Below are 26,169 nucleotides of genomic sequence, written 5' to 3'. Positions count from 1 at the left end.
TTGAAAACACATCCTCACTTTTTACGAAATGTTTTTTGGACATTTTCTGTTGATGTGATGTCCACATTGGACAGGTAAGAATGTGAAGCTTTTATAATTTTGCTTTTTTTTGAGGTAAACAACAAATTGGTTGGTTGTCACTGTGACATAGCTAATGTCACTTACACTCACTTACACTTCAAATCAAACCAGAATAGTAGTAAAATGCATTTAATGGCACAAAGTTTATTTGACAAGACAGAGTGAATATGAGATTCATCATCAGACATCACATTTTCAGTTATCAACATTTAAAACCTGATTTTGTAAATGCCTAAGAGGAAAAACTTTAGAAACACTGCTGAATGATTCATTAAAGCTCAGTATTCCAGACAGAAAAGGAAATGCTACTTAAATTAATTAACACACGAAAAACGATCAATAAACCCTCATAAACACAAAGTCATTTACTATCACGGATTAACTTAAATAGGAGTATAATTATTTAAAAATGTCGTTTGCCTTTTCTGAAATCAGAAATGATGAATGTCTCTAGCTGTGCGAGCCCCCCAGCGGTAAACGCGTGTCTCGGCAGGGGGCCGACAGCTAGCAACGCCGTGACGCTGCGGTTTCCCAGAATTCAGTGGGGCGAGTTATCATGGCGGACACTAGGGAGAAAGCGCTTCAAGACTACAGAAAAAAACTACTCGAACACAAAGAAGTTGATGGGCGATTAAAAGAACGTAAGAGGCCATTTAACTTTTACGATTGCGGGGTGGCTTAAATTAATCTAACATGCTTTGTTTTGGTTCATATTAATGCATAGCTGATGTCATCAAGTGGGCTAGCTAGCTAATGCTTTGTCATGCAGTTAGCATCTTCGTAGAAATGAATGGAAGCGAACCGGTTAAAGCTAGCAGTGGTAATTTGGCTCACGTCTAGTAGATAAACACTCGCTGTAAGTTGGTTAATAACTTCTAAATGTTAGATAACTTTAGTTCCTGGAGTGATAACTTTATTTCATTGGCATTTTGTTGCTTTGTTCAATATGTTATCAAGAGCTTCAATTTAAGGGAGCGTGTGGCAGCTAACAGCTGAGGTTACTTTAGCCACGATAACAATGTTTGTGTGCCAGGAGTGCAGTTAGCGCTGGTTTGTGTTTAACAGGGAGTTGAAGAAACAATGCATTCTGTTTAATTTGCAGTGCGAGAACAGCTGAGAGAACAAACTAAACAGTACGAGAAATCAGAGAATGACCTGAAGGCTCTGCAAAGCGTTGGACAGGTAACGTATTCACAGAGTCATCCTCCTTGTGTTTGTGACTGAAAGCAAACACTGTAGCTTTTTCTGTTCTCACTGCAACATGCAGTTCACACTTTGCAAAGTTTGAGACCCAGGAATTTATATTTTTCCTGCTTGGATCCTATACTGTACCTGGCTTTGTTACAACAAATCTATTTTTAAGATGGAAGTTTTTTTTTTAAACTACAATTGTTTTTTGAATCACAAAATTTAGAGGGTTATACAAAATACAAAATTTTGGAATTTTTTCTGTTTATGTTCACATGCCGACAGTAAAAATAGTTCTTTTCTTTGTTGTATTTGGCTGAAAAACATCTGAAGGCTGAAAAATTAAAACTGTATTGTAAAAGAATGGCTTTAAATTAAAATGTAAGATCCTTAAAACAAGCATCCAGTTACTTAGCAAGAGTTGGAAATGATTTTATTGCAGTGATTGCATTAAAAGCTTGAACAAGAAAAAAATAAGTTAAGGGTACTATCATGCATCAATGCTTACATCTGATTTTCCTAACTTAATTTTCAGTACATTTTAATTTATGACATTTCTCAGTTTCAACTTATTTCAGTGACCATTGTGGGTTTTCATTTTTTTGTTTTTGTTTTTCACGGAAGTGTACAGACAATTTTGTCCACGTGTGTATGTGGAATCAGACCCTGACAGACGTGTGCAGCTGATGAAATTTACATCACAAAAATCATTGCAGAAATGCACACATAGAAAAGAGAATGAGTCTTTAGCCTCAATGACTTGGGTCTGCTTGTCTGTGTGTAAAAGGTGAGTGGGGAGAAGGGAGAATGATTTATTCTGTCAATACTTACCTCATGTGCCACATTGTTTGCAGATTGTTGGAGAGGTGCTCAAACAACTGACTGAGGAGAAATGTAAGTTAGTAAGCAGATAGCAGTGCCTTTTCCATGCAGATGTTACCATTTCTCTATTATTTTTTTCCCTCTCATCCTTCTCTGTGATATATCTTCAGTGCTACTATTGTGTTTTATGTGAGTTCTTATGCAACTTCGACTAGCGATTTGTCATTGCTTAGTGACAATTATGGGTTTTTCAATGACTGATTCGGATTTTTAGGGAGCAGGGAAGCCAGTGGCACATTTATAATGCTGATAAAAAATATTTGTAGAGCAGGAACAAATATATCTGTTAAACTACTACTATTTTTAAATGTCAAATCAAATACACATTCACTTGTTTTATTAGTACAATATTTTTTTTTTTTTCAATTTGCATCAGTCAAGATTCAGCTATAATTCAAGGGGGTTTACAAAAATGTGTTGCATCAACCATTCAGGAAATAAAGCTATTTTAATACACACATACTACTTCTAGTAGATTATAAATAATAAAGCCATCACATCATACCAAACATTGCCTTATATTTGTTAGTTGTATAATATTTATTTGAAAATACTATACAGTGAGTGAGTGCCTAAAGTCTGGAATCCATGCACATGAATAAATGTTGAGTTTCCTCAATGATATGCTTTGCTACGCTTGTAGCTGCGGCTGTTCTGTGGATCTTTGTCAATAAGTGATGCCTACATCCTTAACAGTGTTCTTGACGTGGGCAGATATTGTCTCATCCACTTTAGTTGTTATTAGTGGTCTTTCAGGCCTTTTCTCCGGGGGGGGCTTTAGCTCAGTCGGTAGACCATTCACCTCCCGGGACCCTTAGTCCTCCTAGTCCTCCTGGCGACAAGTTGAAATGTCCCTGGGCTTTTTGAAATTGAATGTGGTTGTGTACAGAGGCCAAATGCCCAAAAACTTGTTCCAATATTTATGAACCTGGCTTTAAATGTTAGAACCACTATTACTAGCTACTGGCTTTAAGTTCTACTTACATAAATGACCGCTTAATTCTGATGAACAAATGGCAAACAATATTAAATTTCTGGAATATTGCTAGTGCAAGTTGTCAAACTTTGTCCTTTGTTCAGAACTATATGATTAAAGGAACCCACACTTTCTGAAGCTATGAATTATTATTAAACTATTTTGTTCTATGTGGTCACTTTTAAATAGACTCTGCATCTCTACAATGATCATAATGAGAAGTATAGTACATCCCTGATAAACGATTGATGTGGTAAAGATGTGGTAATTTGGGATGGTCATTTAAATACTGAGGTGGTGATTGATTGGTGGATATTCTGTTCACCAATCATCTTTGAGTGTAACATCGCTACTTAAAATGATCTATATAGTTAATCCTGGTGTCGTAGCCATATAATGTCTCCCAAATCGACGTCTTCTGTCTTGCCTTTCTGTAATGTTATAGGTTTACTTGCAAGGTTTGAACAGCACTTGCTAGTAGGGAATTTACTGCAAAAGCTGCACTGGAGTTGTACAAGGCAGTGGAAAAGAAGTGACACACTACACCAATAGTCAAACTGACACATACGACTGAGTATCACTATATGAACAAAACCTTTGTGTCTCTATTAAGAGATTGATGCCCGCATCCCACAACAGTTAACATGATGTGACAAAACTTCACAATTTCTCTAAGCTGCAGCAACATACCATGAGCAACAATGACAATCCACTCAGAATTGACACATGCCCCCAGAGCAAAAGTGGTTTGTCAGCAACTTTGCCTCCTGTCCTGTGACTGTGATACTATGTGATACTATACTATCTTTTTCTTTTTTTTAATTTGCCAGTTATTGTCAAGGCTACCAATGGGCCTCGATATGTGGTTGGATGCCGCAGACAGGTGAGTCCTAAACAGAGTGTTTTATTATTCATCAAGCCTACTGTAATGCATTGTGTTCTATAGGAATTCTGATACACCATATTTCAAATCATCAGCCAAATGTTACGGTGGTGTTATTTGAAATAAAATGGAACTCTCCAGTTTGTACATATCATTGTGTGTTTTCAGGCGTCTAGAGGACTATACCATATGTGCAAAAAGCATAAAGATCTTCTCCCGTGGGAACTGTGTGATGTCTCATGATTGTACTCACATGAGTTCATGTTCGGATAGTTCTAAAAGCAAAATAAGGTTTTGGGGTTAGAAGCATTGATTATACCTCTGTTGCTTCTCCAAATCTCTGCTGCAAGACTGCTTTATGGATTATTGGATTATTGCATGATTATGTTATTGTATCTGTTCTTCAACAAACAAATATCTTGCTAATACAGATACATTTGTAACATCATACTGGGTACCTGTGTTAAACGAGTGCATATTTTGTCCACATGTACTTTTTTTTTTTTAGATGATTGAGTTTTATGAATCAAAACTGATAGTAGATGCTTCTGGGGAAAAGAAACACAAAGCAGTCTCTGTAAATCTTAACGTCGGTGTCTAGAATCTAAACTGTGATATTTTTCATTAACAGTTGGACAAGTCACAGCTGAAGCCAGGCACCAGAGTGGCTTTGGACATGACAACACTCACTATAATGAGGTAGGCTGGATGTTACCATCTCTTTTCCCTGTCACATTCAGTTAGCATCTTGTTGAAGATCTGCCACAAATTGGAAGTACATAGTAGTTGGATACACATGCAACTGGCTATCGTCTGGTACTCAGCATGTGTTTCTTGTTCCCACAAAGGTACCTTCCCAGAGAAGTAGACCCTCTGGTGTACAACATGTCCCATGAGGACCCTGGCAGCGTCTCCTACTCTGAGATCGGAGGCTTGTCAGAACAGATCCGTGAACTGAGAGAGGTACAAGAAACCCTATAACAATTAGCAATCCAATCATACAAGGCAAATACACTTTCTGATGCATATATTGACATGATTTGCAGTGTATGTTAAAGTTAGAGCCAGTCCATGTTTTATAAAGTTTGGCATTAACTAGAGGGATTTTTTTTAAGATGAGTATCAAGACAAGATTTTAGATATTATTACTTTTTTCTGTATATTGAGCCCAAAACAATGCTGCTCTTATTACTTTTTTCTGTCTGTTGAGCCCAAAACAATGCTGCTCTTATTCTGTGGCAGGTGATTGAACTCCCTCTGACAAACCCTGAGCTCTTCCAGAGAGTGGGGATCATCCCTCCTAAAGGCTGCCTGCTCTACGGTCCTCCAGGTTATTGGCCGAGTGAAAATACACCTGTCTCTATTAGGCCAAGCCATACACCAACATCACATTGTTACATAAACACAGCTAAGCGTGTATTTGTTTAACATACATGTTATTTTATCAATATTTATTTCATGTTTTTTCATTATTTATTTGAAGTTGATGATAGAAATGCCTTCAGGTCAGAAAGTATCTGAACTAACAAATCAGAACAAGTCTATGAGAAAATAATAAGTGGCCAAATCAACATTCACCTACATTCTTAAAAAGAAAGAATGCACAGGTGAAATTGGGAACATCAAAGGCTAGAAGACCAAATAAAACAACTGTGATGGATATCAGAAGAATCCTTGTGAAGAAAATACCTTTCACAACTTAGAGTGTGTGTGTGCGACATACACACCTAAATATAACCTGACTGTATGATATTATCAGTATTGTTAGGTGATTGATTATCACCTTTGGATCTTTTACTGATCATTTTTATTCTGAAACAGGTACTGGGAAGACTCTTCTAGCCAGAGCAGTGGCCAGTCAGCTGGACTGTAACTTCCTCAAGGTGAGTGTCAGTGCCACATTCAGGTTGTATTATCACACTAAAGTGTAGTCAGTCAGCTGATTGTGTGTATGTTGCAGGTGGTGTCCAGTTCCATTGTAGACAAATACATTGGTGAAAGTGCCAGGCTGATCAGAGAGATGTTCAACTATGCGAGGGACCACCAGCCATGCATCATTTTTATGGACGAGATTGATGCGATCGGTGAGTGATTTAAAGGATCTGGTGGGTTTTTCTTAGGGCTTACGCACTTTGTTTTGGGGAGCCTGGTGACTCAATGGGTAGAGCGTGGGGTTGGGATAACTTGGGGGAAAAACTCATGCCAAATCAAGGTGCGGAACACGTACCACTGTAGTGACCCCTGAAGGGACAGGCCAAAAGCCATCGATCTTTTAAGTATTTTGTTTTAGGTTTAAGGGTTTTTAAAATGTGCATATTAATCTTCTTATCTGCGCTGGAAAGTGTGCGAAATATATTTTATGCCAAAGTCTCCTGTAGTCCTTTTCCTTGATGTTTGCAACTGCTTACTCCGCATTCACTGTGTTGACAAAACTATCCTGCCACCCTGTCTATTCTGAGCTCTCACTAAATGTTCTCTGTAGGTGGCCGACGATTCTCTGAGGGAACGTCTGCTGACAGAGAGATCCAAAGGACTCTGATGGAGGTAACTGAATCACTGCAGTGTCTTATTCTTTCAAAACAGTCCCACACCTTAAGTGGACCACAGGCATTACACCTACTACTGTTCCATTTAATCTTAGAAATATGCTGTAGGAGTTCAAAATGCTCTTTAAGGAGAATACTCTATCACATCACCGCTCCTCCAACTTGGTGCACCCAATCCTCAGGATGAGAAACTGGAAAAAATATCAGCCTTTGTCTCGCTGTTCGCTTTTCAGTGAGCTTACACACAAACTGTTACCGTTTTCTTCTGAGAACCTAACACAACAGGTGAACTCTGAGCATGATCAGTAGTTTCAGTGGCTCTAGTTTGAAGCATCTATCCACATTTAATAAGGATGTTTAACAGGAGTTGCATGTGGCCATCTCGCACAGCTCTATCGGTGCTACTTAACCTACGGCTGTGTGACATATTGGTTATTTTAATTCATTTACATTTTTGATTTTTTATTATTCAAAATAAAACTTTGATTTTTACAGTATCTGCTGTCCATCAAATGGCAAGCAGCAGCAGACACAACAGTGAAATCAGCTGTCTTCATTGCTTTGAAGATATATACATGCAGAAGATCATGTTACATTAGTTATAATGAAATTTTAGGCTCTGCACCTTTTCTCTCTTTTACTTTTCTTTGTGCTTGAGCTTCACATATTAAAAATAGTCAGTGTCTCCACAGCAGGATTAGCCTCCTATAGGCAGCTGTATGCTGCACTTCTGCATTCATGTCATAAGTTAGTTTGGATTTATGTTAAGCATGTCAACTATAACTGAAAAACCTGCATTGTATTAGACTGCGTACAGTCACAAAAAAAGTAGTGGCAGTAGTTTGTACTTTCCTGGGTTTTTTTTTTTTTTTGCATAAATTGGTAATAAAATGTAATCTGATCTTCACTAAAGTCCTCACAGTTGCAGTGAGGACTTGCTCAACACACTGGGCTGGCATTTATTTAAATGTCTCATCATATTAGAGTTACTGCTGGTAGCAGAAGCCACCTATTCCACAGTGCTTGTACACGGTTTCACCCACCACCATTTTCCTGTTATAATCATTAGTAACACTAAATCTGTCCTCACATACAGCAGACCAGACTTTTCAAGACTGAATGACAGCTGAATTTGACCCGTCATCTGTACCAACTACTGTCCCTGGGTTATTGGGCAGATTTTGAGACTTTACCACCAGTATTTTATTTACATCAACCCTCAATACCTCAACCTGTATAAAATGGACTTAACAATACATACATGCCGCCAACCATGTCTAGCAAAACAAAATGGTCAGTTTTTTAGTTGAACAGTTCCACCACAAACTGTGATTCACTCAGGGTCAAAAGATTTAGAACACCAGCATATATGGTCAATGTAGCCTTCGTCTCTGTTATCATGACATGTCTTATAGGTACTCAGTGATGCAGCTTTTAAGCATTTAAAGTTAAGAGCACATTCCTGTTGTACAAGCCGTGAACCCTGGTAGTCAAACAGCACTGCTTATTTGAAATGAACAAATAACCCAATTAACAACAAGCACCAGCAGTTGTGATGATTAGAGGTGGTGATTAATAGTAATTTAATGTGGTGTGTGTCTGCATGTGTTTCTCTGTCCATTCATTCCATCAGCTGCTGAACCAGATGGATGGCTTTGACACATTGCACAGAGTCAAGATGATCATGGCCACCAACAGACCCGACACCCTGGACCCTGCCCTGCTGCGGCCCGGCAGACTGGACCGTAAAATCCGTAAGATCTGCTCCAGTTACTACCACTCTTCTGTTCAGCAGTTCTGCGTGAACAGCAAAACAAAGTGTCGTACTTTTGTTTTTCAGACATTGAACTACCTAATGAACAGGCCCGGCTGGATATCCTCAAGATCCATTCCAGTCCTATCACCAAGCATGGAGAGATAGGTTAGTGCTCCTTCTGAAATTATACATTTTCAATACATATGAAAACATTTGGCTGACATCATACATCTTCACCATCCAGATAATGTAAATTATAAGGTCAGACAGTATTGGTGTACACAGTCACATCTATTTTGGTTGCTTTCAGATTTTGAAGCCATTGTAAAGTTGTCAGACGGTTTCAACGGAGCTGATCTTAGAAATGTGTGCACGGAAGCAGGTCAGATATTTTTCACCATCAGATTCATGTCCACTCCTTGTTCAACTGCATTCACGCCGACTTTTGTTCACAGGTTTGTTTGCTATCCGCTCTGACCGGGAGTATGTCACTCAGGAAGACTTCATGAAAGCTGTGCGGAAGGTGGCGGACTCGAAAAAGCTGGAGTCCAAGCTGGACTACAAGCCTGTATAAACTCCCTTTTGTCATTTTCTTCCCTTTACCTGATGTTTTTCATTGCATTTTCATGGATTTATTCTATTCTTCAAGGCCAGATACAAATTGATTGATGTTTATGGGAAGCAATATTAGAGTTCTTTGTCCCGCAGTCACCAACGAAGTGAAACTTACTCAGAAACACCTGTTTCCACTTGTTAGTCTGACTCACCTCAGGGTGGCTGATCAGTGTGGTGTCCCACCAAACATTTGTATAACATAAGTTGATGTACTGAAATATACCATTATATTATACATAATCCATGTTGTTCAGTTTCATTTTGACTCAAGATCCACTTACTAACTTTTAAGGTCTTCCAGCTGCATACATTCTTTATCAGCACGAGTAATTTCACTGTAAACTTGAACAATAGTAAGGTGGAAATCGCTAAAAAAAGTCAGTGGCGAAGTACAAAAAAGTGAAAAACTGGAAATAAACCACCACTATCCCCAAGTCACAATTTATGGCCAAGCTGTAGTTGGACAACCTTGGTGCACCTGAGTCTGTTGACTCGCCCCCCAAAAAATCGTAGCAATTTCAATAAACAGACCTACATGTTGGTGTTCACATGTTTCCATCCGCCAGATTAGCACAAACATCTGACTTCACCCAAAAAATAAATGTCACACTAAGCTGATAAAATGCACACCACAGAAAACGCAAATGAAATGACTGGAGCAGTCCATAGAAACATGACCTACATGTGCTCTGGACAGGATTAAAATCACACCACTCATATGCCAGCAATGGTGGGGGGGCTTGGTGGATTAGTGGTAGAGCGTTGGGTTGGGATGCAGAGGGCTGCAGATTCGAATCCCACCCTATCAGTTACGGCCCGGCCTAGCCACCAAGGGGCCACGCTGGTGCCGAACCCAGATAAATGGGAGGGTTGCGGCAGGAAGGACATCAAGCTTAAGAACTCATGCCAACTTGACGTGCGGGACACGTTTTGCTATGACAACCCCTAAAGGGATAAGCCAAAAGCTGTTGATCTTTGACCCAAATGAGAGATAAACCCCAATTCTAACTAGATTAAACATGGTGTGATTTCATGGAGTGGTCCAACACTAAACATGTTTTTCTACTTATTTGTTTTAGATCTTTTAATTCTTTCTTACAGATAATAGTCAGCTGTCTTCTTCATTTACACCATGACATTAAAGATTAGGAATTAATTGGCTGGGGTTAAATACTGCATTGGTCATATAAACCACGTCAAACCATCCAGTACATTCGTAAATTAGAAAACGTGTATTCTGTATTGTGTATTCTTTACATAAAAAGGTTAAAGTATTTACAATCTTTATAAATATGAAAACAAACTGATCACTTGTGACATGAATCATACACCTTCCTGTTTATTGTAACAACAATACTGATTACTCAGTTTATATATTTAATGATGACCTGAGAATGTTATCTATCTCATAATATCTAGGCCATCACTTATATTTTATTTTTTACAGTGTCTAATCATGTTTTAAAGCTCAACCTTAAACTAGGGGGAATGTTTGTTAATAGAACTTTTGAAGGATGCTAATCGCGAGGCAGGTAGCAAATAGTGGATGTATAAGTAGCTTAACTTTTCTAGCAGGGGAAGCGGAGTGTAAAAATCCTGCCACAGGTCAGTGCCAAGGAGTTGCAGAGCTTCAAGGACATTCAGCGGTTCAGAGTGCAGTCAACGCTGTGCAGCCGGCCCATTCCTCAGAGTGAAGGACTCCAGGACGAAGGCCCTGCAGATGGGGCAGTGCTGGAAGTGTGACACACAGCTGTCGCACACACAGGCATGTCTGCAGGGAAGCAGCACCCTGTTTACTGTGGCGTTCTGACAGACCACACAGTCTCTGCTCATCCTCTCTGACCAATCCTCCTCCAGCACTGAACTCTGCTCCTCTTGGCTGGCGGCCTCTGTGGGTTCACTGGCCGGGGTAGTCTGCTCTGATTCAGGAGACCCGAACAACCCCCCACTGTCAGCTGACATAAAGAGAGGCTGCAGGGTACAGGAAACATGGAATGTCAGCAGAGAAAACATGACTCAAACAATACCTCCAACTGACAGCACCGGGATCGTAATGGAATCATCACTAATTTTATACAAAAGGACAGTTCATTATTCAAATGAACTACAAATTAATAATATCTATATCACTTTCATAGTAAGAATTTCTGAAGAGTTTAGACTCCACCAGTCAATTTGGGCTGATTGCTTATATAAATATATATATAAAAAACAAAAACATTCAAAATCATTTTTACCATCTGGAGGGGAGATCTACTAAAGATCACACCAAGAGAAAGGTTTGGAATTGTCTGGGAGGCCACAAGGAGCCCAAGGATAATGTTGAGGAAATTGCAGAGTCTGACACTTCTTTTTATGAGTCCACTATCAGCAGCACAGTAAACAATTGTGTGCATCACAGAGTTTCAAGAAGGAAGCCGCTACTCTCCTACAAGAAAAATTGTCACCAGTCTACAGTTTGACCAAACTCTTCCATATCCAATCTGTAAGAAGTTGTGATCTCAGTATCATAATTTTGACCTGTTTTGCTGCCGCTGGTCCGGGACAGCTTGTCATTATGAATGAACCTATAGATTCTGTGCAATTTTTACAGGAAAATGTCAAGGTATGGATCCGTGGACTGGAGCTCAACAGATAATGAGTAGATCATAAGGCTGGATAACAACCCTCAATACACAAGTAAGTTCTTGTCTGAAGTTACAATAGTGCCAAATCTCTCTTTTGGGTTTTCTACTTGAGCTGCAGAGTAACAAATGTAAAACACATAATCAGGAGATGTAATTCCTGTATTACTATCAGCTTAAAAACGTAAATCTGTCCTTTAATTCTGTGTAGCTATGAGTTGGTAGACAATGAAATGTTCACGGTCAAAATGTGGTTACCAGCTATCTAACGAGCAATTTTAGACAAAACAAACTGTGACATACCTTTAACTCATACATGTTCCCTTGTGAAGTGAGAAGGTACTGAAAGAGAACTCGTGCAGAAAGGCGATACTTGTCGTCAGGAACATGAATAACTGTCACATTGGCCACCTGAAAGAGAGAGAGGAAACCTAATGTGAGTTCGTGTTCAAGCTGTATGTTTGAAAACTTTATTAATTCTGGCTTATTACACTGACTCTGTAAATGAACATAACTCCAACTCTTGACTTGGTTTGAGTATTGTCAGTTAAATATTTATCAGATCCAACAGCAATGAAACATTTTTTAAGGTTTTTAATTCAATATGTGGGTGTTAGTTTCCTCAATAGCCTTGTACCTGTATGTGAAGTATAAATAATAATAGGTCATTTTACCTTATCAGCAATCAGACATGGTAAAAATAAACAGCAAACAACCAGACTTCAATGTCTAAACAAGAGATGGACTCACAATATTGTACTTGTCTCTGGCTTCAGGCTCTGCCAGCATAAGCACTACCACCAGTGGGTAGCGTTCCCTTGGCAACGGACCAAAGTCTTTGATCCCCTTCTCAGCAGGAAGCTGTGAGCGATGTTCCTCTCTCTCTTCACCACCAATGCTGATAGGTTGTGGTCAAAGAGACAAACATCAGGACGTTGATAATGCAAGTGTCCTACAACTATGTGACCCTTTGTCAGTACTGTCAAGGATACTAGAAGCTCTGGCAGTGGTAGTAGCTGAGGTGTAGCGCCTCCTGGAAATGTTTAGGGGTGCTGAGCCTCAGGCTATGCTGATGAGCCTGCAGCACCCCCTGCAGTGCACTGACCTCACACCCCCAAAAACAGTTCAGGACACAGGGTTCCAAACAGCAAGACCTCAAAGACACACCATCTGCAAAAGAGTGTTCACTAATATTATCATGGCCTGGACATAAAACAAGATGGAGAGAGTATTTAACACTCCCAGACACTTTAAAACCAAATTACACCTAACTTCACCCATTACAGTGACAGTACTTCTTACCAGTGACGGAGGCCGGCCCAGAGCCCAGCTCCAGGGCGAAGGGATTAGTCACCTGAACCATTTGCTTCTCAGGGGTTGGTTGAATAGACTCCGTCTCGTCAGAGCTGCGTAGGATCACGGGGACATCGAAGCCAAACCTGCAGGACACGAGGCAGAGTGAAGCAAGAATAAAGAGAGTTTTACTGTTTTAATGCACTTTGGCATAAGGGCAATTAGTTATTTAAAGCAACGGTTGCATTTTCTTAAATTGTACTTTGCAACAGCGAAATAAAAAGTATTTATTATGGAATTTATGAACATGTTTGTTAGGAATCTACAGAAACTGTAACAGAGCTTTAACGTTAGCTGACACTGATTCTATACCGCCATGGTTGCCTGCGACAACATAACATATAACATATCTATATTTCTGTCTATAATGACAGATTCATGACTGTAACGTTACGCCGATAATACTCGAGAGACGCTTGAGTGGAAGCAGTCAAACTATGACAATAATGTATCAGACTGTTGCTAAGATAACTTGGCTAAATGTCACTTACCAGCCAAGCACCATAGCGGCGGTAACTACAAAACACATAGAAACCACACTAATGTAAAACAATGGAGAATACTCATACAAGGTCACCAGGAAAACAGCTGCCATTTCATATTATTTATGTCGCAAAAGAAACGCATTTAACAAATATCCCTCCAGTAAACATTTGATGCAGCGGCCATGACAGGAACTCCTCGGCTGAAACTACGGTGGCCTAAAAGATATATTAAAATACTATACAGGACTAAGTTAAACTATTTTTGCAATTGTGTTAGCCACAAACTAAAACAGTAGTTACTTCAAAATCATATAATTATTAAAATGCTGTACTGACTAAAAGTTGATCCAATATTATCTACTTGTAAACTAACAACCTGAATTAGTGAAAACGCCAAACAGAATCAATGTTTTCAGTGAACAAACCATCAAAATTAAACAACCGGAAGTACACATAATTTTGGCAAAAGTGCAAGCTGTTATTATAGGAGCACTCACCTACAGTATAAAACACTACCTCCTATATTTTCATTCGCTATATAATCTTCCATAGCTTTTCACTGTTTTACAAACATTTTAAAGTGCGTGTTATTGCTCATGGATTTGGAGTTTATTTTGAATGGTTGAAACAGGAAGCACAGCTCGTCGCCATTGACGTGACGTTGTGAAGCGACTGAGATTACCGCCCTAGCTAGTAGCGTTCATTGATCAGATTGAAGCAGTTACCAGGAAAAAAAAAACGGGAATGCGAATGGAAGTGTTGAACGACAGGACAAAGGTTTTGGGGTAGTTTAGAGCAGTCTGCGGAAACGCTTCTTACGCCGTGGCCGTAATGTAGGAAATTTTTGTCGTGGTAAGAGCAGTTAGGGATACAGATGTTACCAGCTGATGGAACATATTCCGTTAATCGTCTGTAATAGTCAAACAGGAGGGACGTCATTGTACGTTTGTATCACATTGTTTTCATGTAGTAAGTCCGCTCATTTTGGGCTGTGCCGTGAGAACTATGGATGATAAAACGACTATCCGCCAGCAGAGCTCGGAGAATAACTCCGTCAGCAGTAGTGAATGGGATATGGCAAATGATGTGTTTGTGTCCGGCTACGACGACAATTCGCTGGGAGACAGCGTTGGTGTTGGGGATAGGGGCACAGTGCAGCCCGGCTTAGAAAGACACCTGCCCCTGCTACGGGGGGACGCGCACCGCTTATCCCAGGATGGCATCATGCTAGGCCTGCCAGGGGAGGAATACACGGGCTCCTCGTACCTAGATATCGAAGCAGACTACGCTGAAAGTGATGGGAATGTCACCACCAAGAAGCGCGTACGGTCCAACAGCTCCAGGCACCGCGGTGAGATTGTCGCGGAGCTGGGTCCAGAAGAGGTGCGCTGGTTTTACAAAGAGGACAAGCGGACGTGGAAGCCCTTCGTCGGACACGATTCTTTAAAAATCGAGATCGTTTATCGGAGGTTCTGCGAGCAGAACCCTGACAAGGTCAAACGCCCCATCGATCAGGCCGAGGCCGAAGGGAATGAGGCAACCGTGTCCAGAGAGATCCTGCCAGAAAGCGGGGCATTGGACAGTGGAAGTGTCCGTGTGGAGGTTCTGGACGACATCAACACCAGCGTGGAGGCAGTGTGTGTCAGAGGGGGGCTCTATGAAGTGGATATCAGGGAGAAGGAATGCTATCCCGTTTACTGGAACCGTGAGCATGACAATGATTTATGCACATAATGATAAATCTGATTCAGCAAACCACAGCCTTGAAGTTACTACCTTACCTTCTTTGATTAGTGAGAAATCCTATTATTACTACCAGTACTCTACTACTACAAGTACAACTACTACTACCACTACCTCTGTACTGCGTAGATCCTTTACAGTTACCGGATAGATTATTCATGCGGTTCCCTGATCAGTAAAAAGTGACTGGGTTAATATTCCTTGTTGCAAAGGTGATCAAACAACCACAAAGAAACAAACAAAATGTAAAAATACCCAGTAGAATTAATGAAAACAAGTGCAAAAGAGCCACAAACAATTAATGAGAAATGACGACAAAACAAAAATTAGAGCAGAAATGTTAAAAGTTACTTTTTAAAGATGCAAAATGGCTAAAAACTCAATAACTAAGCAGATACGCAGAATGACCACATAAAAACTATAAACAATGGAATATTGATGCTAAATGACTAATGAGAGACACATTAACACATTCCAATCCAGTCTCCTGTATAGGACGGCTAGGGGGCTTCGACATCTTCGTCTGTACCAATCATACTCCACTACCACAGTTTACTGTTAACCTACTTTGACTATCATTAATAAATAATAGCTATTGCTATAAAACTGCTACAAGTCTAACTGAATCAGTTTATATACAGCAGATTGTAGATAATTTCTTCTATTTTAGTCATTATTGATTTGTCAGTTCAAATTCAAATTCCTCACAAGATCACCCATGAAATAGACACACTCATGCCTCTGAGATGATTTCTGCTGTGAATGCAACTCCTAAAAACACTACACAGTATGATCTGACTCTGCAAGAAGTATATTTAACGTGTATATGGCTGATGAAGTCAAGTCAAATCAATTTTTCTTAGGTTATGCAACAAATCTTTCTGAGCTCAAAAGGACTTTTGAAATGCCCTAATTTGTCCAACCAACATTCCAAAATGAGAAGAGACAGAAGGAGATATCCTTTGGTATTTGCAAAGATAATATTTCAGTGATGGCAGCTTCCTCAATTGATCTATTTTTGTTTGACAAAAGTCTTTTTTAACCCGCGTTAAAGTTTTTCACTCACAATCAAGTTTTCACTTTATGCCTTGTGAGCATGAACACCCTTTCTATATTTGTCTTGCTCACTTCAAATATTTTTATTCTCCCGCTCGTATTTAAAGCATTTCCTGTACTTTGTTTAAGCTATGGAAGTAAGTTAAGCAAGTATGAGCTGCATGAGCTTTCAGACAGTGTGCTTAAATGCCATGGCGTGTCCTCAGAACAAGACCGTATCCCTGTGATGAGGGGTCAGTGGTTCATTGATGGAACCTGGCTTCCTCTGGAGGAAGATGAAAGTGACCTCATCGAGCTGGAGCACCTCGCCCGTTTCCGGGGGCAACAGATGAGGGACACCTACGAGATGGAGGCAGTGACGACCACAGTGGACAGCAAGGATGGTAAGGAATGTAAGACATGGTGTGTGTGTGTGTGTGTGTGTGTGTGTGTATGTGTGTGACAGACAAAGAAAGTAAAGGTGTGTGAAGAGGTGAATGTGTTTAAAGACTACAGGTGCTATAAAATGGGTAACAATGTGTGTGTTTGTTTGTTATTCTAACATTCAGTAAAAGGCTACAATACAAGTCAGGTGACGTTATTTTAGCTGACTCCAGCTGAACCAAGTAGGAACCTTACCTGAGAGGGGAGGAGCTTTCAGCAGTCTTCAAATGTACTTCAATTCACACACATTTAACACATATACACCCATGGGGAATGGTAAATTAATTATGTCTGCTGAAGTGTGCCACTTGCTGTTAATCACAGTGCGACTGTCTCGCAGCCATCCACAGTCTGAAGCTGAGCCGGAGCCATGTGGACTGGCACAGTGTAGATGAAGTGTACCTGTACAGTGATGCCACCACCTCCAAGATCGCACGAACTGTCACTCAGAAACTAGGATTCTCTAAAGGTATGTGAACAAACGCTGCCAGACACAGAAGATCAGTTTAGCCAATCGACTGCAGGAGCAATTCTTGGAACTACTATTGGTCAAACATTTTGTGTGTGGCCTAATATAGAGCATAGATGCAAAATTGGTATGTTATAGCTTCAGGTTAGTAGTAGCAGACCAAATGCTATAAAATAATCTAATGTCCTCAGCTTCCAGCAGTGGGACACGTCTCCATCGTGGATACGTGGAGGAGGCAGCGCCGGAGGACACCCCACCTGAGACAACACACATTGTCTTTGTAGTGCATGGCATTGGCCAGAAGATGGACCAGGGTCGCATTATCAGAAACACCAGCATGTGAGATATGGGGAGGTTTCCATTGGGAGCGTAGAGATTTCACTTGATTAAGAATGATTCCTGAAGTAATTGCTTTATGTCGGTTGGTGTGCAGGATGAGAGATGCTGCAAGAAAGATGGAGGAGAAACACTTCTCTGATCGCACCACAGAGCATGTGGAGTTCCTTCCTGTGGAGTGGAGGTCAAAACTGACTCTGGATGGAGGTACGCTGCACTTTGACTTGTCAGTGGTTTGGCTTTAACAAAGAATACAAGTGATTTAACTCAAGTGGAAAGTACGGAATAAATAAATGTTTATATTTTTACTTATTGTAGTATTTGCCACTGCATGGTGTAATTGATAGACTGTTTAGCAATAATTAAATAATGCACCTCACCAAGCTGAATAAACCGTCTTAGGGAGCAGAAACACACCTTCTTATGTACAGTGCATTCAGAACGTTATCAGACCCCCTTCACTTTTTTTCAATCTTGTTATTTTTGTTTGTTTAAATTCATCTTTTTCTCATTAAAGTCCAGTCAGTACCCCATAATGGCAAAGTCCAAAAAGAATTTTGGAATGTCTGTTTAAAAAAAAAAGAACAAAAACAAACAAAGAAAGATGTATATGTGTTAGCCACATATATCCACTTTTTTTTTTTTTTTTGTCCTTTCGGCTTATCCCGTGAGTTCAGGGTCGCCACAGCGGATCATTAGCCGCATGTTGATTTGGCAGTTTTTACACCGGATGCCCCTCCTGACGCAACCATCCCCAATTTCTACCTGGCTTGGACCGGCACTGCACAGCTGGGGAGGGGAATGGGCTGTTAGGGGTTCAGTGTCTTGCCCAGAGACACAGAGAGAGAGAGAGAGAGATATATATATATATTTTATAAAAAACACGTCTTCAATAAAATAATACAGTGCTGGTGAAAGTTAGTCTGTCAGTAACTTGAATGTAGGTTTTTCATGGTTTGGGCTGCGTAATTCAGGGATCCTGAACTGCCCTGTCACCCCCTTATTGTTTAAAAGGTAAATATGAGACCAACACAAAATGTTATGTATTGTTTAAAATATCTATCTCCAAATGTCTTCCAGTAGAGCAAAAAATTGACTTCCAATACTTTTGGAGGGGATTGTATGTGTTTATAGGTTCCATATCTGAATGGAGCATGTGACAGTTTATGTGACAGTGGATGTATTTGCATGTTTTCCCTGCAGACACGGTGGACTCCATCACTCCAGATAAAGTGCGAGGTCTCAGAGACATGCTAAACAGCAGCGCCATGGACATCATGTACTACACCAGCCCTCTGTACAGAGACGAGGTGAGCCTGACACACCTTTTCAGCCTGGGGTTCTCCTATTGACTGTGCATGTGCACTTTGTCACCCTGCTGATAGTTGGCAAGCTTAAGTCCCATAAGTCTGAATTTACTGAACTCAGTTAGAATTCAATCCTGCAAAAAACGGCTGTGTAGGATTGAGTTATGGTCAATTACCTGATTGTGAAAAGTAGTACATGATTAATCAAGTGAAGTGTCAAAATATAAAACAAAATTAATTTAAATTACGCTGACTCAATAAAAGTAGTATCACAGACAAATACTTTGTGTGTGTGTGTGTGTGTGTGTACGTAGATAACCAGGGGTTTGACTCTAGAGCTGAATCGTCTGTACTCGCTCTTCTGCTCACGGAATCCAGACTTTGAGACTAATGGTAAGGTGTCCATAGTATCGCACTCGTTGGGCTGCGTCATCACCTACGACATCATGACAGGCTGGGACCCCGTGCGCTTTCATCATCAAGAAGCACCTGACCCAGAGGAGACAAAGGCACGCTGGCCAAGTGATGAGGAGCGGCACCTTCAGGAGCAGCTGAGACTGACACGCCTCAGGTATTGCAGGACAAGGATGTAAAGCAGATGTCTCAACTGGCAACATGTTATTTCACTTTACCTGATGCGAGTAGCTGTAGAGTAGATTGAGTAGCTTCTCATTTATCATTCTCATTTCTTCATCAACCCTGTCAGAAGACCTACTCCATGGTCGTGACAAAGAGGAAGCTCTGTATCAGAAAGGTCAAATTATCAACCTGCATCATATGACTTGCTTCATGCTCCCTGCAGAGCACTCAGGTCTGCTAACCACAATTTGTTGGCACCAGGCTTAAAACCAAGGGTGACTCTTGCAATTCTGTCAGAAAATGCAACCCGTTGTTTTTTTCCAAAGAGGGTGCTACCAAACTTTAAGTTTAGGGTGCCAATAATTTTGTATAGTGCATTTTTTGGGTTCTGTGTGGAATTGTATCAGATTTGACTTTTCTTCTCAGTTTTTTTTTATTTTTGTGTTGCTCCAGTGCAAACAAAAACCGTAAGCACGTGAAAACCAAAACATTTGCAATTGGAAGGATTTTCTCAGAGAAAGGTGGCATTTTCTGACAGAGTTGACGGGTGCTGGTATTTTTGACCACGACTGTACCTGTATAGACAGGCTCGTCCCAACCCTGACCATAAAAGGAAGGAGAATGAAATGTAGAAAATCGGTTACTTTGACTAGTGTTGTACATTTGTCTTTGTCTGTTGTCAATATTTGATGTGTTCTGTTTTGGTCTGTTCTTTTTTTTATGTCCTATGGTTTTCTATTTTTTATTGTTTTCATGTGGAGCACTTTGTGAGCTCTTCTCTGTAAAAGGTGTTATACATTTTACTTAATTTACCCACATGGCTAAATTCCTTATGGTAGCATGATGGTTATTATGCAATGCAATTGGAGTCTGCCCTTGGCTTTTACAAGGTTTCCCCAGAGTCCTGGGAAAAAAAATGGTAAAGTCTTGCATTGAGAAATTCTTTTTGAACAGCTCGACAATTGTCAAAGTTGTGAACACAGCATAGCGTCATTCCAAACATTTTTATAACATTTTTTATTTTTATCATTTATATATTTTCTAAACTATTCAGTAAAATTTTGTCTCCGTCCTAAATGTCCTGAGCATGTTCCAGGCCTACAACTCTATCTATGCTTGTATTTACAAAATACGATGAAGCTAGTGAAATGTTTTCTTTGAGTCAATTATGTAATTGTTTTTTTTTTTTTTTTTGTAATTTTGATCCTCTCTGTATGTTACTGATTCCCCCGTCAGGTTGAGAGACTTGGAGGATCAGTTTCAGGGTCTGCAGACCTCATCTTGTGTTGCAGTGCCAGCCTTAAAATTCAAGGTAACAATTGTTGGACTGTACTGTGTTTGTGATCAGTGACCAGCTTTTTTTAGTTCAGCATGTGTTGTGGATATAATGACAGCAACACTCCCTGTGACTCAAGTCTTCTTATAAGAACAACAATCCTCCCACGTCCTCTTTATGTTTTCTGTGGGGCTGACTGAAACTCAAGGATAAGGTGCAAGATAAGGGAACGGTGTCATTGTCTGGGGCATTGAGCAGCACTAAGGCTCTGACTGTGTTTTACACCACGATGTCTCTGGTCTCAATGCACCCTGATCTGTGTTGCAGGTAGAAAACTTCTTCTGCATGGGCTCCCCTCTGGCTGTTTTCTTGGCATTGCGAGGGATCCGGCCTGGAAACAATGGCGTGCAGGACCACATCCTCCCCACATCTATCTGCAAACGCCTCTTCAATCTATTCCATCCCACAGACCCAGTGGTGAGCTGCAGTATCGACATCTGCTTGTGTCAGATTGCAATCAGCACCCACTTCTTTGCTTTTTTATAAGTTACAGTATTGTGTTCATAACAATGAAAACTAGTGAGCTGGCAATGATATTAAAATGAACTGTGGAAGAAACACATTTCTGTAAACTGGTGTTGTGAGAGACCGTCATCAGCCTAAACATTTGTATTTTCTTTTTCAGGCATACAGGCTGGAGCCTCTTATCTTAAAGCACTACAGTAACATCACACCTGTTCAAATCCACTGGTGGGGCCTGTGGTTATATATAAAGGATTATGACGCCTAAAATAGAATATGTGTTGTGTTCCTTTGTGTCTGGTACTATATAACCCAATAGTGATTGAATCCTGTGTCTGTGTTACGAAAAGTAGACCTTAAGGCAGAATGATGACTAAATGTGCTGTGACTGTGTTACGTAGGTACAACACCACCAGTCCAACGCCATACGATCAAATCCGCCCCACACTGCTCAACCCCATGAAGGAGGCCACATCTGTCTCTGACTCGGAGAGCATCCCCAGTCCTTGCACCTCGCCACCCCAGGTTCGACGGCACTACGGGGAGTCCATCACCAACCTGGGCAAGGCGAGCATTATGGGTGAGCACACAGACCCCTAGAGGGTTATGGCTGCGTGGATGACAATAGGATATAGTATAGACGGTAGTTATTTTTTCTCATGGTAAAAAACGACTTTATTCACTGTGAAAGCCAACGGAATTTACTAACTTTGTTTGAGCCAGAAGCTGCCTGCACTGCTGATAATGTAGCAATGTAAGCAGTGGGCACTAAACAGGAGCTAAACAAATCAATAGAAGCAATTAGCTTCGTTCTCTTACACTGACAGTGTGCTTTTTCTTTTCCTTTAAGTGTCTGATATGGGGTGGAGACATTTACAACTGATGACAGGTGTTTTATATTATGGAGCAGATGTGAATTTACTATTTTAACACAGTGTCATCTTTATGGACCTGCTAATGTAACTATCTGACAGACAATTGCATAGAAAGTAAAAATGACACGTATTCATGAGAACTCTTCTTTGCTTTTTAATGCACTTATCATGTTAACTGACAGTTTAGACCCGCTCAGTTTCAAGCTGTCATTGTTTGAAGTACAACAAAACAAAACCTCAACAGAGAAGAAAACTCAACACAGTGTTACAGAAACCTTGGCTGAATTCACTTTAAAGGCAGTTGTGGTCAAAGGTTCAGCAGAAGTCAGGGATATGCCACTGCTCCGTCACCTGCTAATATTTGTCCCATAACTTGTTGTCGGCTCAGTAGAACTGAGCACAGTCATTCTATTCAACTCAGTGCATTGTGATGTTACGCTTGAAGCAGATACAGTATTAAGCTTTTGAAGCAGAAGTATAGCGTAAAGATGTTTTAAAGCTTCACTTCACCAGGTGAAAAATCACATGACCACACCACCTGAAGCCCCATTTCGTCACAATCCGAAATGTATGGCACTGATTTTAAACTCATTTAGTGTTGCAAAGTGTATTTAAAAAGATATTCTTCATAATTCAAACTTTTATTAAACAAATTAACAGTGCTGGCAGCATAAAAAGCATCTTTTGATCAACTTTTATATCTTTTTTTTTTTTCACCCATTGACATGCTGCCATTTTAACTGTTTCAAATTCTTCCAAACACTGAACCAGTTTCAACACTGTTGCTTTATATAGATTCAGTGCTTCAGAAAGCCTCAGTTTCTCCACCGCGACCGTTGGCACTATGTACAGTAAATATTTATACCATCCACAAATATTACCTCCCCTCAGGTGCTGCAAGTCTGGGAAAGGGAATCGGAGGAATCTTGTTTTCTCGCTTTTCCCGATCCAGTGGCCAGGTGGGCGGAGTGGAGGAAGAGCCCTCAGATTGTGAGGGTGGAGCAGCTGAATTGGAAAATGTGGCTTCAGGAGAAGGAGCAACGGGGGCAGAGAGTGAAGACAAAGACAAACGGTTAGAGGAAGAGACGAGCGAGGTGGAGCCTGCCATGTCCCAGTCCACCTCAGCTGTCATGGACAGCACCTCGTGTAAGTATGAGGCTTTTGCTGGTCCCACAGTGTTGGAACAAGCCACCTAACTCTACACACTGAGCATCCTCACTCACAATATTTAAAACAAAAGTTCAAGTCAACTTCTTGTGCACCTAAACTTAAACGTAAAACAAAAATCTTCCTCTTCTGGCACTTTATTTCAATCACTTCCTGCTGTCATTTTTTTTTATTTGTGAGATTAAGTCCAGCAGGGACTCAGAACTACTTTACTGACAGCTAGATGGAGATCTTGTGTTTTTTTTTTCTGTTGCAGTGGAACTGGACAGACGCATTGACTATGAGCTGCGCGAGGGCTTGGTGGAGAGTCGATATTGGTCAGCGGTGACCTCACACACGGCCTACTGGTGCTCTTATGATGTGGCTCTGTTCCTGCTCAACTTCATGTACAGACCACAAGAACAACCTGTACCTGCAGAAGACAACTCAGACACCTCGTAACATAAGTGCAAACTGACACAGCTGGGGTCAATTCACATTCTATTCATCCAAACCCATGTTATGGAATGTATAAAAATGTGGCTTCATTCAGTGGAACCCTTTTGACTCACACAGGTTTCTGAAATCTGTAATATGAAATATATGATGACGCTGACTTTGGAAAGACTAACATCTTTGATTACTAACTCATATTTAAATGATAGAAAATGTTGTAGATGAAAATTTGTTTTTTGATATTGTTTAAATGTTGCAAAAGATGTATTCTTTTTTTTTTTTTTTTTTTTTTTTGATTGGAAGAAATTTGAAAAACCAAACTAAAGCTAAAGCTCCTGTCGTGGCTAAAAGGCTGCTATGTCCATTAAACTCTACTCTACACTAAAATGTTACATAATTATTTCCCAGCAGAATGTTAATGTAGTTGTTGGCAGTAATATGTTTTTAAACACAATACTCCATTTCTATTTGAATGGCTTGTGTGTTATGCACTCTGCAAATCAGATTTCACTTCGATTCAAAGATTTTATTTTAACATTGGCAGTGTGAGATTTCCGTATGCTGCAAGCAAAGCTAACTGTGATCGAATGAATTGAACATGAATTGACCCGACACAGATGCAACCACACACAAATGATTTACCCGTTTCACACATTGCATCATAATTCCTCTCCGTTTAAACTGTTACTTCAATGACTTGAGCAGACATGTGTTTGCACTCAAAGCCAGTCTTCTGTTTCCTGGTACCCTCTGTACAACAACCCCAGGTTCTTTTGCCAAAGCACCCTGCTGTATTGGACTGTTTTTTGCTGCTCAAACTGTAGCCATAGAGAAAATCCCAGTATTTGTTCCATGTCTAATGTCAATCTCCAAAGAAATTGTTTCTCCATAGTTCTCATAATCTCCAAATGAAATGGTCCAAACGACAGGTGATTCGATTGCAATCCCTGACAGACAGTTATTCTTAAAACTCTCAGCATCTGAGTTAAAGCAGCATTAAGTGATTCTGTGTTTCTGGTCAGTAGAGGGCAGAAATCCCCAAAACACACTTGTCAAAGCAGTTGCCTAACTTTAGCAGTGATACGGTTGTAGAGGACACAGAGTAAGACTCTGACTGAAAGACATGAATGAAAAGCCTCCTAACTTGGTGATGTTCTGTGTAGACCTCTTTTTATGGCAAACTATGCTCAATCAATGTGTTTAGAGGAGAAAGAGTTTAAGGAAACCTGATTTATACAGCACAGGTCCTTCTGAAGAACTGGTTTACACCAAACCGGGATTTTAATCTGCTTTTGATAAATACGCAGGTGCGTTGCAAAAGACTGCAGAGAAGTGTTGAGGCATATGAACAGCTGGTGGACTTACTGTGTAAGCTCGAAAAGCACGGCAGCATGGCTTACTTGATGCATTGTTGTTTGGGACAGAAGTCGCTTCGTAGTCGGTGTGGACAGGAGGAATGATTACAGTAGGAAAATCAGAATCTCTTCCTTATTAGAATTTGTCACTTCATGATGCCAGTTGGTCAGGTAGGAAGGCTGGAGTTTAGCAGATAAAAAGTGCAGTTCATATTTTTTTGCCAAATGAGTCGTTCGAGCTTTTAAGTCAGTCAAAGTGACGGCTTGATGCTAAAGTCTAATTTTAGACGTAGAGCAAACTGCTGCTGCTTTCACCGAAAACACCATGCAGCACATCGTTTCAGATTTTCACTTCGTCCTAAGGCACCTGAACAAACATCTCACTCTTCAGTCAGTCTAAATAAAATATTTTTTAAAGAATTTTGTATTTTTTTTTTAAAGCAATTGCAGCTACAGTTTAGCTACAACAAAGCATGATATTGACGTGGCCTCTCTACAGACATTTGACATCAGCATGCATTTAGAACTTGGTAAATCTAAAAGGAGGGAATCTGCCATAAACAAGCTTGGAGTTTAATTTTTTTACTTTCTTTTATTGTTTTTACACATGTTTACAATCCTGCCTTTCTGTATGATTTTCTCATATTTGATGTTTGAAGTACTGTGTGTATTCATTCTGAGTTTTACTGCTACAAACATCTGTTGGAACTTGAGCCTCTGGACTTGATCTCTGCCTCCATTAATGTGCTGTAGTTCCGATGCAGCGTTTTTTTGTTGTTTTTTTTTTTTTTCAGTTCTGTTTTGAAAGAAATGTTGGGATTTTTGTTGGATTTGTTGGGTTCACTGAAATTCAGTGTCATTCAGTTAGTTATTCATACAATGACTGGATTTAAACGGCTCATCCTTTTTTTTTATTATTTATTCTCAAAGTGGCTTTATTAGAGAGAGGGCATGAAGTTCGTTGGTGTGAGAGAAGAGGATGCAGAGGACAGCGTTAGATGGAGGCGACCCCTGAAAAGGAACAGCCAAAGGAAAAAAAGATCAGATTTCGAATCAACGGGGTACGTAAAACTAGACACTGTAAACCTCTGTACAATGCAGGTGGAAAGCTGTCTGATACAATTGCTCTGAGAGCTTAACGCACTGAGACCTCACAAAATATTGTATGTGAACAAATAAAACACTGGCAAATCAAGACCTCGTATACATTAAGGTAAATCTGTAACCATACGTTCCT

At 40.2% G+C, this 26,169-nt stretch overlaps 3 protein-coding genes across 4 annotated transcripts; 2 read left to right on the top strand and 1 right to left on the bottom strand.

Moving 5' to 3' along the window:
• The first annotated feature begins 585 nt into the window (after positions 1-585).
• psmc6 (proteasome 26S subunit, ATPase 6) lies at positions 586-9,167 on the top strand. The gene is made up of 14 exons (XM_067481306.1): positions 586-722; positions 1,184-1,263; positions 2,124-2,163; positions 3,958-4,010; positions 4,642-4,709; positions 4,859-4,973; positions 5,253-5,340; positions 5,832-5,893; positions 5,971-6,094; positions 6,493-6,554; positions 8,190-8,310; positions 8,397-8,477; positions 8,623-8,694; positions 8,768-9,167. Exons 1-14 carry the CDS (start codon positions 638-640, stop codon positions 8,884-8,886), a joined length of 1,170 nt encoding a protein of 389 aa, XP_067337407.1. The 5' UTR covers positions 586-637; the 3' UTR covers positions 8,887-9,167.
• Positions 9,168-10,246: 1,079 nt separating this feature from the next.
• cgrrf1 (cell growth regulator with ring finger domain 1) lies at positions 10,247-13,782 on the bottom strand. Of its 2 annotated transcripts, none has more exons than XM_067481309.1 (6): positions 13,474-13,782; positions 12,854-12,990; positions 12,544-12,721; positions 12,302-12,449; positions 11,855-11,962; positions 10,247-10,898 (listed from the first exon to the last, which is right to left on the bottom strand). In XM_067481309.1, the coding sequence occupies exons 1-6, from the start codon at positions 13,497-13,499 to the stop codon at positions 10,587-10,589; spliced, it is 909 nt and encodes a 302-aa protein (XP_067337410.1). In that variant the 5' UTR covers positions 13,500-13,782; the 3' UTR covers positions 10,247-10,586. The 2 variants fall into 2 exon arrangements, with proteins under 2 accessions (XP_067337410.1, XP_067337409.1); XM_067481308.1 differs by having other exon boundaries at positions 13,396-13,779.
• Positions 13,783-14,032: 250 nt separating this feature from the next.
• On the top strand, positions 14,033-25,645 carry ddhd1b (DDHD domain containing 1b). Its single transcript, XM_067481305.1, has 13 exons — positions 14,033-15,094; positions 16,395-16,571; positions 16,952-17,080; positions 17,272-17,419; positions 17,514-17,623; positions 18,620-18,726; positions 19,038-19,294; positions 20,539-20,614; positions 20,906-21,055; positions 21,264-21,328; positions 21,502-21,680; positions 22,867-23,121; positions 23,399-25,645. The coding sequence occupies exons 1-13, from the start codon at positions 14,395-14,397 to the stop codon at positions 23,581-23,583; spliced, it is 2,538 nt and encodes an 845-aa protein (XP_067337406.1). The 5' UTR covers positions 14,033-14,394; the 3' UTR covers positions 23,584-25,645.
• The last annotated feature ends 524 nt before the right edge of the window (positions 25,646-26,169 follow it).

The sequence above is a fragment of the Channa argus genome, chromosome 17 (assembly GCF_033026475.1).
Source record: "Channa argus isolate prfri chromosome 17, Channa argus male v1.0, whole genome shotgun sequence".
In the NCBI taxonomy this organism is placed as follows: domain Eukaryota; kingdom Metazoa; phylum Chordata; class Actinopteri; order Anabantiformes; family Channidae; genus Channa; species Channa argus.
Note: the sequence above shows the minus strand (reverse complement) of the source record. Positions and strands in the feature narration are given on the sequence as shown.

What these genes read in the sequence shown, in the direction of transcription:
- psmc6 (XM_067481306.1), top strand. Translation starts at nt 638, where the DNA reads ATGGCGGACACTAGGGAGAAAGCGCTTCAAGACTACAGAAAAAAACTA. An exon ending in ACAACTGACTGAGGAGAAAT is followed by an intron (nt 2,164 to 3,957) that starts GTAAGTTAGTAA and finishes TTAATTTGCCAG; the next exon opens with TTATTGTCAAGGCTACCAAT. An exon ending in CCTGCTCTACGGTCCTCCAG is followed by an intron (nt 5,341 to 5,831) that starts GTTATTGGCCGA and finishes ATTCTGAAACAG; the next exon opens with GTACTGGGAAGACTCTTCTA.
- ddhd1b (XM_067481305.1), top strand. Translation starts at nt 14,395, where the DNA reads ATGGATGATAAAACGACTATCCGCCAGCAGAGCTCGGAGAATAACTCC. An exon ending in GCCCTCTGTACAGAGACGAG is followed by an intron (nt 18,727 to 19,037) that starts GTGAGCCTGACA and finishes GTGTGTACGTAG; the next exon opens with ATAACCAGGGGTTTGACTCT. An exon ending in ACACCTGTTCAAATCCACTG is followed by an intron (nt 21,329 to 21,501) that starts GTGGGGCCTGTG and finishes TGTGTTACGTAG; the next exon opens with GTACAACACCACCAGTCCAA.
- cgrrf1 (XM_067481308.1), bottom strand. Translation starts at nt 13,499, where the DNA reads ATGGCAGCTGTTTTCCTGGTGACCTTGTATGAGTATTCTCCATTGTTT. An exon ending in TACCACTGCCAGAGCTTCTA is followed by an intron (nt 12,450 to 12,543) that starts GTATCCTTGACA and finishes ACAACCTATCAG; the next exon opens with CATTGGTGGTGAAGAGAGAG. An exon ending in GGAACATGTATGAGTTAAAG is followed by an intron (nt 10,899 to 11,854) that starts GTATGTCACAGT and finishes TGTACCCTGCAG; the next exon opens with CCTCTCTTTATGTCAGCTGA.